Here is an 18,540-nt window from a genome sequence, read left to right as displayed (position 1 = left end):
AGCTCAAAAAGCCCATTCACTAGGTGGCCTTCACCTATGAAATTTTCTTTCTTGGTCAATATAACCTTTTCACACTCAAATTCTAGTGAAAATCCATGATTTACTAGAAGTGAGCCTGACACCAAATTATTTCGGATGTCTGGGACATGCAGCACATCCTTAAGGGTAAGAACCTTTCCAGATCCTAGTTTTAGGAACACACCACATGCATCCCAATTATTACTACCAAGTTTAAATTGGTCTTGCTTGTCAAATGACAAACGATAAACACAATTCTCAAGAGAATAGATCTCAAGGAATTAACCACTTCATTGCGCATCAACATTACGTCTGTTCGTTGCTTCATTCCAGCTTTGGAGCTCATGTTTCCTCCAACTTCGAATGGTATAACTCTGTCTTAGAAGAGTACACTAATTTGTCTTGCGATTGTTAGAAATAATGGGATAAAATTCTCAAGCCGTGTACAGGCGGTACTCTAACTATTACAATCGAATGAAGATAATAACAATAAGTGGAATGAAAAATACAATGTAAATAATAAAACAAACCAAATTATAATACGCCCCGGCTAGTGCTCACGGAATAGCGTATTGCCCCCAAAGATAAAACGACTTCCTCCTAGCGTGTAGAAGCACCTCAAACCCGAGGCATCGGCGAACTTGATGGAGTTCCGAGGATCGAGCTATACAATGCTCCTATGATGCACACTATGGTGTAGAGAACTTGAGAGAAGAGAGAATGCTTTTTGTTGGTGTTCTTTCTCATCTCTCAAACCCACCTATTTATAGGATATGAGAGACCACTCCAAAAGTCTCGGCATTAAAAATCCTCTTAAACCACTTGGGGGTTACCTTAACTTGAAAAGCCAAAAGACTTTAGAAAATGAAAGGTTTGAAATCCTTCCAAATTCTCACATTTCCAACAGCTTTGTGTGGAGGAGCATCTTCACCTCTTCTAATGGCTGCCATTATTTTGCAGAGGGACAACTCATGGAAATAAAGGAAACATTCGAGGTGTTTTTAGTCTTTTAAGACAATACTTTACCTATGCATATTTCCACCTCTTCCCCAAATCAGCTACACTGAATGGAAGAAATAAAACAAGGGTGGTGGGCCCTCTCGACCCAATTCTTGACCAGTTTTATTTCTTGGCCTAATCAAATATGAGTAAGTGAACACGTCCTAAGACTAATTATAAAAGTATCTATTAGTCTTAAAACGTTGTGAGGGGAAGTTTTTATATATTAATATTTTATTATTTCTTAAGATTTTAAGAAAAAAAATCTCAATATTCAAATTTTGCATTATATGTATGTATTAATTTCTTGTATTATAGTTCAGTAATTTATTAGTATTATGTTAATATATAAATTAGTACTGTAATAGTACTTCTTTTGTAAAAATTTATTGAAATTTAAGTCTCACTTTCTTATATTAATTTTATAGGAAAACGTGAGTATAAGAATTTAGTAAAGTGTGGAATTCACTACTTAAAATGAAAAAATAAGTATATAAGACTTTAAATTGTGACCATCTCAAAACAGCAAATTCAGACATTATTTGACGAACAAAGGGAGTATTAGTTTCTTTTATAATATCCTAATAATTAATATGTATTTATGTTCATATAAAAATGAACAAATATCTACTTCGAATATAATTTTGGGTACGTCAGAAAAGAGCCTAGCCTCTTCCACATATAACAAGGATGTGTTATGCTACACTTCCATTAAATTTTAGCCCCGGCTTCTTTAAATTCCTAGTTCCGCCACTAGGTAGTATATAATTACCAATAAAATTTATTGGCATTTGTTAGGCAATTTTTTTATTGGCATGTGTTATGCCCCTGTCAATTTGCATAAGTAAATTCTAACTTCAACGTAGTAAATGTGTTAAAAAATGTGGACAATTTTAACCTATTCCAACTTATTAAACTTGAATATTTAGTCCGAACAATAAACACCAGCGACGCCGAAAATGGGCTGAAAATGTTGTGTCGGAATAACTTGTAATTCGCACGGTGATTGCGAATCGAGCCTTGAAGTCAAATGAGAAATAATCCAAAACTACCATCCATCGTCTATAATCTTAAACTCAAAGCTTAAAACGATCTGTTTTAAAATTACTTGAAATTCGCACAAATATTAAGTTTGCAATTTGACTTATATTAACAGAAATTTAAAGGTAAGTTCAATAAAGAAAATACTCCTAACCCTTATTAACAAGAAGTATATAATTTTTATAAAAAAAAACTAAATTTATACTATTATAAATTTGATAACTTGATAAGTGAATTTGGGATGGATAGAAATTTTAATACTGCGATATACAAGAATAGAGGTATGATGGTTGGCCTCTAGAAAATGGGTTACACTTTGTTTTAAAAAAAAATACTTTCATTCTTGAAATAAATGTTAGCCAATTAATGTTAGCCTAAGTACCCATCCCTATTTTGTCATTCAAAGGAGTTGATATATATATTTGCTAGCTTCAAAAAGTATACCTACAAATGAAGAGCTCAAAATTTACACACGGAGGTAATAAGGCTTGAAGATAAAGCATTATACGAAAAGCTCACCTTTACTCCGTTAAATTCCCGGGCGAAGCAATTGTATGAGCTTAGAGAGAGAGTAAGTGTATGAGATTTGAGTGAGTAGTGGTTGAGAGAGAAGATTTGGTTAAATAGAGTGAACAATGAGTGAGTAGTGGTTGAGAGAGAAGATTTGGTTAAATAGAGTGAACAACGAATTGGCAGATACTCCCTCCTTCCGCCATTAGGAGTCTCATTTCTTGGCGGCACGAGTTTTAAGAAATGTTAAGAAAAGTTGGTGGAAAAAAGTTAGTGGAATAGGGGTCCCACTTGTATATATTAGTTTTAAATGAAATTTGAGTGAAATGAGTTGGTGGAAGGTGGGACCCTATTACCATTTATGGTAAAAGTGAACCGGGACTCCTATTTGCGGACGGACTAAAATGGTAAAACGGGACTCCTATTCGCAGACGGAGGGAGTATATAATAAGGCTGATGTCTTGTCAAACAACGTTCGGTAATTGGTAGTAGTATATAATTACCAATAAAATTTATTGGCATGTGTTAGGCAAATTTTTTATTGGCACGTTTATGCCCCTGTCAATTTGCATAAGTAAATTCAACTTCAAAGTAGTAAATGTGTTAAAAAAATATGAACAATTTTAACCTATTCCAACTTATTAAACTCGAATATTTAATCTAAACAATAAACATTAGCGGTGCCGAAAATGGGCTGAAAATGTTGTGTCGGAATAACTTGTAATTCGCACGGTGATTGCGAATCGAGCCTTGAAGTCAAATGAGAAATAATCCAAAAACTACCATAGACCGTCTATATTCTTAAACTCAAAGTTAATGATAAAAAAAAGTATTTAACAAAACGATCTGTTTTAAAATTACTTGAAATTCGCACATATATTAAGTTTACAATTTGACATATATTATCAGAATTTTAAAGTAATTTCAATAAAGAAAATATTTTTCTAACCCTTATTAACAAGAAGTATATACTCCCTCCGTCCCGTTTAAGATGACACGTTTTCCTTTTTAGTTTGTCCCAACTAAGATGACACATTTCCTTTTTGAAAACTTTCTCTACAATTAATACACCAAACCACTTTTTTTCACTCTATTAAAATATCCATATTTCTTTCTCTCTCTATTTTAATACTTACACCCACATTTTCTCTCTCAAATGAAACACTTTAATCAATACCTCCTAAAATCCCGTGCCGGCCAAGAAATGTGTCATCTTAGCCGGGACGGAGGGAGTAATTTTTATAAAAAAAACTAAATTTATTTTATTATGTTCTTTGGTAATGAAAAGTGAGTTTGGGATGCAGAGAAAATTTAATACTCCGATACACAAGAATAGAGGTATGATGGTTGGCCTCTAGAAAATGGGTTACACTTGTTTTAACAAAGAATTACTCTCATTCTTGAAATAAATGTTAGCCAATTAATGTTAGCCTTAGTACCCATCCCTATTTTGTCATTCAAATGACATTTAAGAAGCTTAAAACAGTATGTTTTAAAATTACAAGAAATTTACACGGCGACAAAAATGGAATTAAATAATTTATTAGAAAAATGATTTATTTGATTAATTGAACAACACAATGTATAATAAATGGCTATTCCCTTATTTAGAAATAGTTGTTCCATCATAGTATCATAAATCTGAGCACCCCTATGATAAGTCACATTTGCCATTATTTTCTTATAAAACACTTATCATTGTAATAATGATACGAGATAAACACTTAAAAACTAATTAATGAAGTATAAAAGTAATATATTACTATAGGTACAAGATTTAGGACTTACTTGATCAATATTTAACATGAAAGAAGATCCATTACGTTATAAAATGTAGAAAATGTCCCAATTATAAAAGACTGGGAATAATAATGAGACGAAGTTATATTTCATGTATATGGTAAAAAAGACCGGCATATGATGAGTGGAAAATACAAATGTGGATTAAATGTAGCATTTTCGTCGAGCATCCCTTCAAATTGGATTGGGAAATAATGAGATCCCATCAAATTGGATTGGGAAATAATGAAAATAGGCATCATCTACTTGTTACTTCCAGGAAATGTTATTGATCTTTTATAACAATCGTCTCATGAGATGCACCACCTGCCACCATAAATCCAATAAATTCTTTCAGCTAAATAATTACTATTAATTTTTTTAAGACCATAATTTACAATGATATAAACAATCCAGTTGTTAACACCCTCTCCATATCCTTTAAAATAAACATACACAGCTGGAGATCCATCTAGACATGTTGTGTATATTAAAACAACAAAAACTTAATAAAAAATAAATATGTTTCTATCATCTATTTATGAATAAAAAACTGACCAGTGCCCTTAGCAACAGCACTCTCTAGAAGAGTAATGCTTTTGAAGTCGCGATAGGCAAACACTTGAGTTGTTAGCGCAAGTGAGCACATAGAAAAAACAGATTACGAGCCACTACTTCTATTTTCTACACAAAATGATACAAAGAGATTAATTACTTAAAAACTCGAATATTTAATCCGAATAATAAACACCAGCGACGCCGAAAATGGGCTGAAAATGATGTGTCGGAATAACTTGTAATTCGCACGGCAATTGCGAATCGAGCCTTGAAGTCGAATGAGAAATAATCCAAAAACTACCATCGATCATCTATAATCTTAAACTCAAGGTTAATGATAAAAAAATATTTAACAAGCTTAAAACGAATTGTTTTAAAATTACTTGAAATTCGCACAAATATTAAGTTTGCAATTTGACACATATTATCAGAAATTTAAAGGTAAGTTCAATGAAGAAAATACTTCCAACTCTTATTAACAAGAAGTATATAATTTTTATAAAAAAAAACTAAATTTATTTTATTATATTCTTTGGTAATGAAAATTGAGTTTGGGATGCAGAGAAAATTTAATACTCCGATATACAAGAATAGAGGTATGATGGTTGGCCTCTAGAAAATGGATTACACTTGTTTTAACAAAGAATTACTCTCATTCTTGAAATAAATGTTAGCCAAAGTACCCATCCCTATTTTGTCAATGCATGCATAGTAAAAGAAAATGTACGTAAAATCACAAACATTCTTATTTAATACCTAAAAGCTGAATATTTTTGGTTAGAATAGAGAGTTAAGAGTATAGAATGAAGAGAGAGTGAAGAGTGTTCAAAGGAAGTTTAGCAAGTAGAGTGTTCAAAGGAGTATAATTTTATTTCTTTCTCCACCATCGTAATCTCAGCATGTTCACATAGCACAATCTGCTCCTCATTAATTAGCATATTCACATCATGTTAGGATACACTTCCTCTTAAAACTACATTTATTTATAGCATTTTCTCGTTACTATCCAAGCATGCTCAAGAATTTGATAGGCTCAAACATACTAGCTTCTTGAACAATAAAATCCTAAGCATCAATTTTTTGATCTAGAATTCAAAATTCAAATTTAGCTTCCCTCTACATCTCAAAAAAAAATTCTCGTTTTGAATTTTGTTAAGCTTATGTGGAATAACATCTTTACTTAAAATGTGTTAATAAAATAGTAGGACCAAAAATGTCTTATAATGGCTTATAAGAAATTAAAAAGGTGTGTTTTTATCTTTACTATAAAAATGTGTTAGTCACTTTTTCTCTCATACTTTATCTCTCATATTTTATCTGTACTTCACTTAAGTGAATACCATACGGAGTACAATGTAACGTCCCTCTTTTTCGAACTCTAATTTTTGCATTGAGTGCTTTTAGTTGTTAAGTATGTGAATTAAATGACGGGTGAAATGATTATTTGATATTCTTGTGACCTAAATTGATTTAGAGTTTCGATTGTGTGGTTGACTTAATTAATCTCGTTTATTACGTGAGGAGGTGTATCTAGGAATCTAGTGTTTTACTTGTTCGTACGAAGTGGAAGTTAATATAATTATTGTGTACTCCCTCCGTCCCACCGAAGATGACCCACTTTCCTTTTTAGTTTGTCCCACCTAAGATGACCCATTACTAAAAGTAGAAACCTCTTTATCTCTACTCTATGCTATCTCTCTTACTTTACTCTTTCTACCTAACACACAAAATAAAAGTACATTAAATCCTGTGCCATCCAAGGAAGGGATCATTTTTCTTGGGACGGAGGGAGTAAGTGCTTAGAATAACATCAAAGCACTAGATAAACTGTTGTGTGGATTTGAGTTGTGATTGTGCAATCATAATTTGAATTTAATAATCTCCTTTCCTTGAGGATTAGTATTTATTAGACTCAATTTTGTATTGAGTAGGACAAATTAAATCTATACTAATATAAAAGGCGAGTTTTGACGTGCTTTAGAATTTTTATAAGTTTTAGATATGCATTTAAATATTGATAAATATTGGACAAGAATGTAATAAATTTTCTATCATGACACATATCTATACATATTTATACATATATAAAAGGCGAGTTTTGGACCATCTTTTAAAATATTTATAAATTGTGGGCCATCAATTTGAATATTTATTAGAGTGAATAATCAATTATCATTATAAGAAAAAAAAAAACGTCTTTTGTGATTCAACATTCAAATTCTACAATTAATATTACGTCTCATTATAGCTTTGACCACTAACCAATTTTTGAATTTAATTTTCAATTTTCTAACTTATTTATCACATTTAAGTTTATAAGTTTAGAAAATTGAAAATTAAATTCAAAAATTGGAGTGGTCAAAGCTATAATGACACGTAATATTAATTGTAGAATTTGAATGTTGAATCACAAAAGACGTTTTTTTTTTTCTTATAATGATAATTGATCATTCACTCTAATAAATATTCAAATTGATGGCCCACAATTTATAAATATTTTAAAAAATGATCCAAAACTCGCCTTTTATAAGGAGACGTTTATAAGTTTTGATTTGGAAGGTAAAAGGCATTTTTCATAATAAATGGAGGAAGTGAAAAGTTACGGAGAGCATCTATTTTTCACTATAAATATGTTGTTAGCTAGATTTTAATCCTCATATTCCTATCTTTTTTCATAATATTCTTTGTTGAATGTTTTGCATAAATTTGAATTGATTTTAGGTATTTTTCTTACTCTTTGTCAATATTATTTTAACATGAAATCAGTTTTTTATATGATGACTTTTTTTCATTTGTTTAACATGAAATAAGTTGAATGTTTTGCATAAATTTGAATTGATTTTAGGTATTTTTCTTACTCTTCGTCAATATTGCTTTAAGATGAAATCAGTTTTGAGGATTTTTTTTTTCCATTTGTGTATTATTATGTTTGTTTTGCAACCCCAGTTCACCTATTTTTTCAATTTTTTGTGATTGGAGAATTGTTTTTTTCTTTTGATTTATTAATATGATTTTTGCTATTTTAGATTCACAATGTCGCCTTTAATTTCCCATGACTTTATCCACTCTTTTTTTTTCTTTTTAATAATGTATTTTGTCGCCTTTAATTTCCCATGACTTTATCCACTTTTTTTTTCTTTTTAATAATGTATTGATGTTGCTGAGAATTTTGATCTTATAACTTTAAATCTACTAATTTTGAGGAATTTTTTTTTTAATATTTTTAAACCTACTAATTTTAGTATATTATATTTAATATACTCTATGAGTTTCTTCTTTTTTTTTAATATTTTTAAATCTTATAACTATTACTATGTTATATCTTACAAGAAATCAAATTTTTTTTATATATGTAAGTTTTAACGGCGGGTTAGGGTGTAAAATATCATTGGATGTCTTGTAATCTTTACTCTCTTCTATTTCAAGAACAAAAATCACACCTCCAAGAAATGGTATACTAAAGAGTTGAAGAAGCGAAAATAAAATCTAACCTGCTGCATGAGGAAGAAAAACTAGCGTGGATATAGGAAAAACAAAAATATAGCATTAAACATTTAGTTTATATTAGTTTCTATTTCTTTATTTAAGGTTATATATTTTTAGCTTCAATAATATGCCTTGATATAAAATATTGTTATATTCTTATTGATTTTTTACAAAATTAATTTGTGATTTGTTTTGACTATTTTAACATTTATCACTAATTTAAGTTAGGCATGTTAATTTCAACTTTAAATTCATTGATTTCGTATTCTTAGCTTGAAGTTCGCTTGGAATTTTTACTAATTAACTATTTTTTTATACTAATAAGGAGCTTATGAAATAAAGTAATTTTAAAGTAAATAGCCAATTTTCCTTTTCAGTGTTTAATTGTGTTTATTTGTTTCATTACTATCATTTTTACATATTTTATGATATTTTTGGAACTCTCATGACCCATTTAATTTGTTTTGTAATGCAGGAATATTATAATAATATATTATTGAATATTTCAATATGTGTAAAATAAAACTTAGGAGCTTTTCTTGGTATTGTGTTTTACTATTAAATATGTTCAGAGTGTAGGTTAACTTTGTTAACATAATATAATTATAATTAATTAAAATATATATTTGTTTATATATGATAACTTTATTTATAATACAGATCTAACAAAGTTCTAATTAACATGCGTGTTCATGTTACTTTATTTCAAAATTGATTTAATTTTGTTTAAAACTTATTTGGTTTTGTTTATTAAATAACTTAAAATTAAAGCGAATAAAATAAAATGGACCGTGCATCACACGGGTGTGAAACTAGTAAATAATAAAAGTCCAATCTTTAGTAATACAATCTCTAGGCATTAGTCTATAGATAAAATACTACAAGAAATCCTTCACTAAGTGAGCCCAATGAATAAGGGCCCAAAGTTTATGAGAGCATCCACTATAGTTAAGCACGTGGCTCTGGGCCAAGCCACAAAAACTTAGCCTAGGCTACAAAACTTGGCCAGACCACCAAAAACCTTGTTCACATTATAATGGACAAGCTCAAGCCATCAAATATTAATTTTTTTCATTTTTTGAGGTATTTTAATTTAACTACAATAAAAATTATCGTACTATAATAACTATAAAAAGATGCATAATTTAATAAAAACAAAACCTCAAAATGAATAATCCATGTCAGATGATGCAGCTTCCATAATAGGGTCCTCATCATTTCCAGAAACAACTGGTAATAAAGTAGTTCTTCTTGCAGTTCGACAAATCTTTTTGTGGCCTCTGAGCCCAACTGGCAACAGGAGATGAAGGCCGAGCAGAAGGGGGTCCGTTTACGACTGCTGGCCTCAAGGCCGCCAGTAACCTTGTTTGTACAGTTAGAAAGATCCCAGTCATTAGATGATACAGACCGTTGCACTGCTTGAGACATCTTATAGACACCACCGACTAAAACTGAGCGTGGGGCCCGAACATTAGCATTCGATTTTGAGCCTGAAGTAGGGCTACTGCAACTGATATCTTCTTGTGAATTTGCCCTTTAAATGGTCGGAAAGAAAATATGTTAGAGAACAGGAAACAAAGCAGTGTAATAAAGTGAAGCAACACAGAACAGAAAATAGTTCATGCATGTGGGCATGGCCCGAGAGTATCCACAATAGTGGACTAGCACGCGGACTAGGACTAGCTGCTAGTCCGTGTGCTAGTCCACTATTGTGGGCGGCGAGCGGGTGATAGATGTTGCAGGAGGACAAGAGGTCGTCCGTCGTAAAAGGCGGAAGTCCATCTCCTTGTCCGTGCGCTCGTCCACCATTGTAAGTTGGCGACGGACAAGAGGTAGGACCTCCCATTTTTTTTATATATGTTTAATTTTTTTTTTAATTTTTTTTTATTTTTTTTTATTTATACTCAATATTTACAACTCGTTGCACTTCATTTTTTTATATTTGATAAACACTAACAATTAAAATGAATTAATCATATTTTTTTAATTTATTTTATTGGCTAGGGCGTCAGCTAGTCCTAGTACTAGTCCACTATCGTGTAGTGGGATGTCATAGTGATGTGGCAGTGGGGTGAGAAGTCCTAGTCACGTGGCGTCCTAGTGCTAGTCCGTGGGAAAGTCCTTCCTATTGTGGATGCTCTAAGAGAACTGTAAAAACAGGTCTTTCAGCAGTATGAAGACAAAAACGGTATATTGCTTCATCAAATAATTCTGTGAAACTAATTGTGAAAACTGAAATAAATATATTTCCATACTTGTTTACGGCTTTCAGATTCATCCTTTCTTTCTCTTGACCATTAGAACACTCTCTCCTCTCATGGAGATCAGAACTATTCTCGGAATCAGTCCGAGACATAGACGACGCATGCCTGAACTGGTCTGGGAGCTAGCCTCACTCTTCCCTAGACCCACGCCTAGGTGTGCACACGGTTCAAAAACCGGAGGTTCACGGTTCAACATTTTCATGAACCTGACCGGCCCGGCAGGGTCCTAGGCGGTTCCAGTTCCGGTTCAAAAAACCGTTGGTTCTAGTGCCGGTTCAAAAAACCGCCGGTTCTTGCAGTTTGAATTTTTTTTTTTTTTTTTTTTTTTTTTTTTTTTTTTTTTTTTTTTTTTTTTTTGCTTTTGAACTCTATGAAACCATTCTTGGTTATTTCTCTTTTATACAGATATTCTTGAATGTTTTATGTTAAACTTTCGATGTGGGACAAAATGTGTTGAAGTATTTTCTTTTATAACTACATGTTTAGAGCATTCATTCATCTTTTTCCAATGTGGGATACAAAACTTTCTTTTGTCTTCTACTTTTCTTCATTTTTTTTTATAATATATATAAACAAAATTATTATTTGAATATATTCTTGATAGATAAAAATAAATATAAATAATTATTGAGAAATATGATTTTTATATAGAAAAAATATTTATTTGTATAATAGTTACCATTAGGTTTATACAATTTGTATAATAATTATTCTTTTAATATGTATAATAGTATTTATTAGTTAACATATACATAAATTTATAAACATAAGCAATCGATAAAGATATAAAAAAAACTAATGAATAATAGTTCAGGTAATAATATTTGTTGTTTAATTATAATAATAGAAGATAGAGTAGTAGGAGTAATATAGACAAAGAATGATGTGAGATCTATTATATAGTTATAAATAAGTACTTGTATCTCACATTGAAAGAAAGGGTAACACATCCAATAATGTGTAACTATAAAAGAGAATAATCCAATACATTCTATTCCAATTCAACTATTGATATTTTAAAAATCTAAAGGTTTAACTTTAAGTATGGGTAATTGATTTTATTTTATTTTTTTGTCTTTTTTAGTCTTTATTATGTATAAAATTATGTATAAAATGTGTATAAATAAAATTCAAACAATAAGGTGAAAATTGCAATTTTATTGATAATAAATTTGAACAAGACTAAAAGTTACAATTTATAATGATTATAATTTATTTATAAAAATTAATAAACAATTCTTTGACCTTTTGATTTTTAAAACGTCAATACTAAAGTTGGATTTGAGGCTTTAATTTGAAAAAAAAAGTGTATTAGATTATTCTCTTTTATAGTTACACATTCTTGGATGTGTTACTCTTTCTTTCAATGTGGGATAAAAGTCATTATTTATTATTATATGTTAGATATGTTAGATGTCACATCATTCTTTGTTATATTATTACTCTGTCTTTTATTATTATTATTATTATTATTATTATTATTATTATTATTATTATTTAACAACAAATATTATTACATGAACTATTATTCATTAGTTCTTTATCGATATCAATTTGCTTATGTTTAAATTTATGTATATGTTAACTAATAAATACTATTATACACATAAAAAGAATAATTATAATACAAATTGTATAAATCTAATGATAACTATTATACAAATAATTATTTTTCTATATACAAATCATATTTCTCAATAATTATTTTTTTTTATCAATCAAGAATATATTCAAATAATAATTTTTTATATATATATTTGTAAAAAAAAAATGAAGAAAAGTAGAAGACAAAAGAAAGTTTTGTATCCCACATTGGAAAAAGAAGAATGTATGTTCTAAACATGTAGTTATAAAAGAAAATACTTCAACACATTTTGTCCCACATCGAAAATTTAACATAAAACATTCAAGGATGTCTCTATAAAAGAGATATAACCAAGAATGGTTTCATAGAATTCACAAGCCCATCAAATATATGGGCTATTATGAATTTCTTAGATTCATTTATTTGGACAAATCAATTTTTATATATAAAAAAAATATATATAATTGAACCGCCGGTTTAACCGTTGAATCGATGGTTCAGAACCGCCGATTCCGGTTTGTGCTTTTATTGAACCTTAATTGGCTCACTAGAACAGCCGAACCTTCTGCCGGTTCGAACCGCCGCAGACGGTTCCAAACCGCCGGTCCGGTTTGGTTGGTGCATGCCTGGCCACGCCTCCATTTGTAGCACCAGACCTATGTAAAGGTGTCTATTTAAGTTACTAGGGATGAAAAGGTAAAATGTTATAAGTAAAGTGTAAGGACATCCCTTTTTTCTAGTAGTGACATATGTTTGCTGTTGAGATTTTGTTATCTTGATATTTCTCTTTCTTTTACCTTCTTTTAATGAAAAGGTAAAAACTCCTTCAAATTATATATTTCCTCCCTCCCTAAAAATTTGTCACCTATTTCCTTTTTCGTCAATCCCTAAAAATTTATCACCTTTCACTTTTACCATTTTTGGTAGTGCACCTCATATTCCATTAATCCATTCTCATTCACATATTATTATAAAACTAATATATAAAAGTAGGACTCACATGTCACTAACTTTTTCAATCCATTTTCTATTATATTTCTTAAAACCCGTGCTTAATTAAATGGTGACAAATTATGAGGGATGGAAGGAGTAATATCTTCTCGTTTACCTCTCCTTCGAGATTTAGTTAATATAAGACGGAGTAATAGAATTGAAAAGTCTGACCTAGTTAAAACGGGGACACTACATCTTGAAATGTGGGAAATTCTAAAGGAAGCTCTTAATGAAATTGTGGAAGCAAATGATAGAGTATTTTTACTTTGTATTTAAATTAATTACTTATTGTATATAAAGGAAATTTCAATTTATATTATCATTTGTTTCCATTTTTGTTTTACAATTTTGAAAAATTAGGGAAATCCAAGCCTGTATATTATTAATTTAAAATTAGTTAACTAGTTTAATTAAATGGAATACGATATTTAGATTAGATCTAAATAATAATAATAATAATAATAATAATAATAATGATAATAATGATAATAATAATAATAATAATAATAATAATAATGTGTTTGGCATCATGTCCAAGGTAAGAAATTGGAGATTTTTCAAAAAGAAGGTTTTCAATAGATTGGATGCCCTAAAACATAATTGGGAAAAAGATAAGGTAGTATGCGTTCCCACAACGTGGTTATAGCTATCACAAATAAATGAGAACAAGATATGGAGTATGCGTTCTAGAATCAATGGACCTACAACGTGGAATACAGAAATCCAATTTCATTATCATATTGTACGTAAGTGTGTGGTGGATCTTGGCATTGCTAATTTATTGATCAAAAGCAGGGCAAAAAAAAGAAGAGAGAAAAGAGAGAAAAAGTAGAATGGCAGAATTTGTTGCAAATGTGTTTCTGGAAACCCTTCGTGATTTGCTGGTTGAAGAAACTAAGTTTCTCCTTAGTGTGAGCGGTGATGTTGACAAAGTCAAAGCAGATCTGAGAAGCATCCATGCCTTGTTGATGAGAGCTGACAGAGAGAGACGCAATTCTCCATCTCTAAAGCTTTACATTTCCCAACTCAGAGATCTGGCGGAGAAAGCTGAGAATCTGCTTGAAACGTATGCGGTCGAAGTTCAATCCAAAAGGGAAGGGCGGAAGAGCCTCAAGGATAAATTCAAAAGGTACATTTGCATCATGTGTGAGTGCATCAGTGTCCACGAGGTTGGGAATGAGGCTCGTGACATAATATCTGCCCTGGCCGACCTCACTAAAGAGTTAAAGTCAGAGTTGGATCAACAAGGCTCATCATCTCATTTGAAGCAGGAAGCTGAGCAGCAGCATCTGTTGAGACAGACGTATGCTCATGAGGTTGAGCATGATTTTGTGGGCATGGAGAAAGACATCGAGCTTTTGGTCTCCAAGGTGAAGGATGGTTCCAGAAGGAAACGAGTAGTAAAGATATATGGGATGGGTGGTCTCGGAAAAACTACTCTTGCCAGAAAGGTTTACAACCACACGGACCTCCAATCTTATGCCCGAGCATGGGTTTGCATCACCCAACAGTTTGAACATAAGGCGGTTTTCGGAAAGATTTTGAAACAACTTGATAGCAAGGCAAAGATCGATGACTTGGAAGTTGAGGATTTGGTGACAAGAATTCATAGTTTATTGGTGGAGAGGAAATGTGTGATTGTGATAGATGATATATGGGAAGATGTTCATTGGGAGATCATAAAGCAAGCTTTTCCGGTGAATTGTAATGTCATTCTCACCACTCGCTCTCAGAATATTGCTAATCAAGAATCCGAACATCACATGTTGAAATTTCTTACAGAAGATGAAGGTTGGGCTTTACTTCAAAAAGTAGCAAATTTATATCCAGGTCAGAAGTTTAAGCTCTCTTCTTTCTTCGATGTTATAATTGTGTAATTAGAGCTTTCCATCTAAATATAGCTATTCTGAATATGTTTGGCGTGCCGCACTTTAGTAAAATTAATTTCCAATACAGAACGTATAACTCTTTCGATTTTTTATACTATAATTATCAATGCGAAGACATAACTTTATTAACTGTCTTATGTTGATATACTTGTATCATTGTGTTGATATTTAAATTTACATGTTGCACTACAAAAAAATGTCAGTTTACCGATGGAATTAGTGGCGAAAAATTTTCGCTACGAATTAGCGACAGAATTACCGACGGAATATTCCGTCACTAAATTTTTTCTTTTTCAGTAAAAAAATTTACCGACGAGTGTTTTACCGATGGAAAATGTCCCTACAAACCATCGTTAAGAATCCCGTCGATAAATGGTTTTACCGACGGAAATACATTAATTAAAAAGAAAAAAAATTAGCGACGGAAAATTCTGTTGTATCGCCAATTCATAGCGAAAAAAATTTCGTCGCTAATTCCGCCGATAAACTGACATTTTTTGTAGTGTTGTGCTGATAAAGTTCTGTTTTTAAAGTTATGCATTTGATCATAAAACTATTTTTGGCTGGTTTATGTTTTCTTTGTGTTATTCTATTAGAAATATAGAGCCTTTTTAAATGAAATTTACTGCAACTAACTTCTTCGGATTTTTGAATTTTCATTTTGCAAGATAATTCGAATGTGTCAGTTGCAGGTTGGATTAAGTACAAGCATTTTGGACTTTTGGAATTAAATTTATGATGAGATTATATTTTTAGAATTATTTCGGATTATGCATAAATTCAATATGATATCCAAATACACGCCCCTCTTTAATAGAAGAAAAAAAAATCTATAGTCAAGATATAACAAGGTAGCAATGTGATGTGATATGAATCACTAAGTTAGGAAGAGAGATAAATATAATCTAGATCACTCCATTCATATTAATTTGATGAAAATTGTACTACTCCAAAGTTGTAAGGCTGCCCACAACTAGAAATTGATCTAGAGCACTATTTACTTTCTTTGATCTAGAGCACTATTTACTTTCTTTTGTTTCTTTTAAGAATAAATTGAATATCTGCATCTTATTTTTATTTTTTTTTTGCATTGTGACGGTTGACACAGATTTAAAAACTTTAGAAGATGTTGGAAGAGAAATTGTATCCAAGTGTGAAGGGTTACCACTATCAATTTGTGTTATTGGAGGGATTTTGCGCCCAAAAGAATACGATTTACCAGAATGGAAAAAGGTAAATGCGAACATGGAATTATATTTAAGGCGTGGAGAAGGTGTTGAAGAATACAAAAGAGTAAAACAGGTGCTAGAGTTAAGCTATGATGCCTTGCCTTATTACTTGAAGCCATGCTTCCTCTATTTAGCATGTTTTCCCGAGGATCACAACATTGATTTAGAGAGATTGTATCTATTGTGGATGGCGGAGGGCTTCATTTCATACCAAGATAAAGGACCTAACGAGACTCTAAGAGATGTGGCCCAAAGATATCTAACGGAAGAGGTGTATGGTTCAACTCCATAAAGCTAGTTACTACTCTCCACTTAACAAGTTGGATGAGTGTGGGCTTCATGATTTGATGCATGATCTCTGCTCTTCTAAAGCTGAAGCTGAAGAAGAAAAGTTTCTAAAGCACATTGATGCTTCTACATATCTGACCCTCGGAACAAGGTTAGTTATACCTCCATACATTGGCAATTCTATACGCAGATTAGCCATCAGTTTTGACTTCGAGAGGGTATCAAGTATAGATGGATTGGGGGAAGTTAAAGGTCTTAGATCTTTTATGTTTATCCAAAAGTCTTATTACATACCAGACATTTGCTTCAAAGAGAATACAATTGACTTTAAGATGTCACAATACTTGAGGATATTTGTGGCAGACTGTAGTAGGTTTGAAGGGGAAAAGTTACCAAGCGAGGTAGGCGAACTAATTCGTTTAAGATACTTGAGTCTGAGGAATTCTAATGTGAGAGAGCTACCAAAATCTGTATGCAGCATGCCATACTTGCAGACGTTAGATTTGCGAGTATCATACAAGGTTGTTATAAGATTGCCAAACGTGATATGGAAGATGAAAAGACTAAAGCATTTGTTTCTAAAAGACGACATGAAAGTGATCGGAGGAGAGAAACTAAGACTAGATGGGCTACAAGAGTTGGAGATATTAGAAGAGATCAGGAGTGAGACTTGTGGCATTGCAGATATTCCCAAATTGGTGAGTCTGCAGAGTCTACGTGTTAGAGTCTCTGATGTGGATAGCATGTCAATTGTATTGAGCAACAAAAACAGCCAATTACGTGACACTCGACTCTGTGTTAATGGATGTGATCTAAGTTCGGAGAAATATATGGAGGTTTTAAATGATGGGTTGATGTCTCCTTCCTTGGTTACTTTGCAGATGTGTAAATGCGATATGAGCGGCAGTTTTCCATCCTACAGACAAGGGATGTGTCAGAATTTAGTAAGCTTGGAACTCGAACATTGCAAGGGTATGATAGTTGTGATGGAGTTTGGCAGCTATCCCATGTTGCAAGAGCTAACTTTAAAAAACGTCAAGATAGCAGAAACTTTAACTTTCCCTTCAAACTTATTTCCACAACTCAAGCATCTTAGATTGTATGAGTTGCATGATTTAAAGAAATGGGAAATGGAAGAAGGAGCAACGCCAAAACTTACTTCCTTTGCTATCATGGGGTGCCCCGAATTGAAGAAGGTTCCAGATGGTTTGAAATTATTAACCACTCTTCGACGGATAACTGTCATTAATATGCCAAGAGTATTCACGGAGACAGTAAATGAGGAAAAATATGGATCATTTGTCGAGAAGGACATTTGTATGGATGACCTCTACGAACCATAAGTGGTCGATAAAAGAGGGTTGAAGCAAAGGTAATCAATTTGTGAGCATACATTCTATTGATCATATATATAACTAAATGCTACTCCATTTACAAACTTGACCTTGTGCTATTTCTTTTTCAGATGATAACTTTATGGTCCAACAAAAGTTTGATTCCTAGTGAAGGCTCTCTACACTTACTTATTCGCATTTATTGGCTCAATTGATAGTAAAACGTTCTTGATTTTGTTTATGTACTCTCGTATTAATAATAAGGATCTTCAGCTCACCTCCCGACTCACCACGAACCAACACCGGAGCCACCTACATCAGCTCCAATGCATCTGCTCTATTTTATGTCTTGTTATCGAGTCGGTTATTTATTTTCATCCGGATTTTCTTTGTGGTTCTTTCCCGGATCATATTATAAGAGTCGAACCACATAGCATTAGGTCTGTTTTTCCATAATCAAAGAGTCTTGTTTTTTCCATGTATTATTTCAATTGAGCAATAACAACTTTTGTCCAGTCTTGTAGTATCATATATCCTCATGATATTCTACCATTTTGTTTTCTTGTT

At 31.7% G+C, this 18,540-nt stretch overlaps 2 protein-coding genes across 2 annotated transcripts; both read left to right on the top strand.

The window, feature by feature from the left end:
• The first annotated feature begins 13,885 nt into the window (after positions 1 to 13,885).
• LOC125216866 (putative disease resistance protein At1g50180) lies at positions 13,886 to 18,540 on the top strand. Its single transcript, XM_048118645.1, has 3 exons — positions 13,886 to 15,063; positions 16,231 to 18,011; positions 18,105 to 18,540. Exons 1-2 carry the CDS (start codon positions 14,067 to 14,069, stop codon positions 16,641 to 16,643), a joined length of 1,410 nt encoding a protein of 469 aa, XP_047974602.1. The 5' UTR covers positions 13,886 to 14,066; the 3' UTR covers positions 16,644 to 18,011; positions 18,105 to 18,540.
• Positions 16,699 to 17,982, top strand: LOC125210232 (putative disease resistance protein At1g59780). Its single transcript, XM_048109800.1, has one exon. It carries the CDS (start codon positions 16,699 to 16,701, stop codon positions 17,980 to 17,982), a length of 1,284 nt encoding a protein of 427 aa, XP_047965757.1.

This window comes from Salvia hispanica, chromosome 3 (assembly GCF_023119035.1).
Source record: "Salvia hispanica cultivar TCC Black 2014 chromosome 3, UniMelb_Shisp_WGS_1.0, whole genome shotgun sequence".
Lineage (NCBI taxonomy): Eukaryota > Viridiplantae > Streptophyta > Magnoliopsida > Lamiales > Lamiaceae > Salvia > Salvia hispanica.
The sequence above is the reverse complement of the archived record's forward strand: the minus strand, read 5'-3'. Positions and strand labels throughout refer to the sequence as shown.

Excerpts from the sequence above, each read along its gene's own strand:
- LOC125216866 (XM_048118645.1), top strand. The coding sequence starts at position 14,067 with ATGGCAGAATTTGTTGCAAATGTGTTTCTGGAAACCCTTCGTGATTTG. Across the intron at positions 15,064-16,230 it reads AGTAGCAAATTTATATCCAG|ATTTAAAAACTTTAGAAGAT; the intron begins GTCAGAAGTTTA and ends CGGTTGACACAG.
- LOC125210232 (XM_048109800.1), top strand. The coding sequence starts at position 16,699 with ATGCATGATCTCTGCTCTTCTAAAGCTGAAGCTGAAGAAGAAAAGTTT.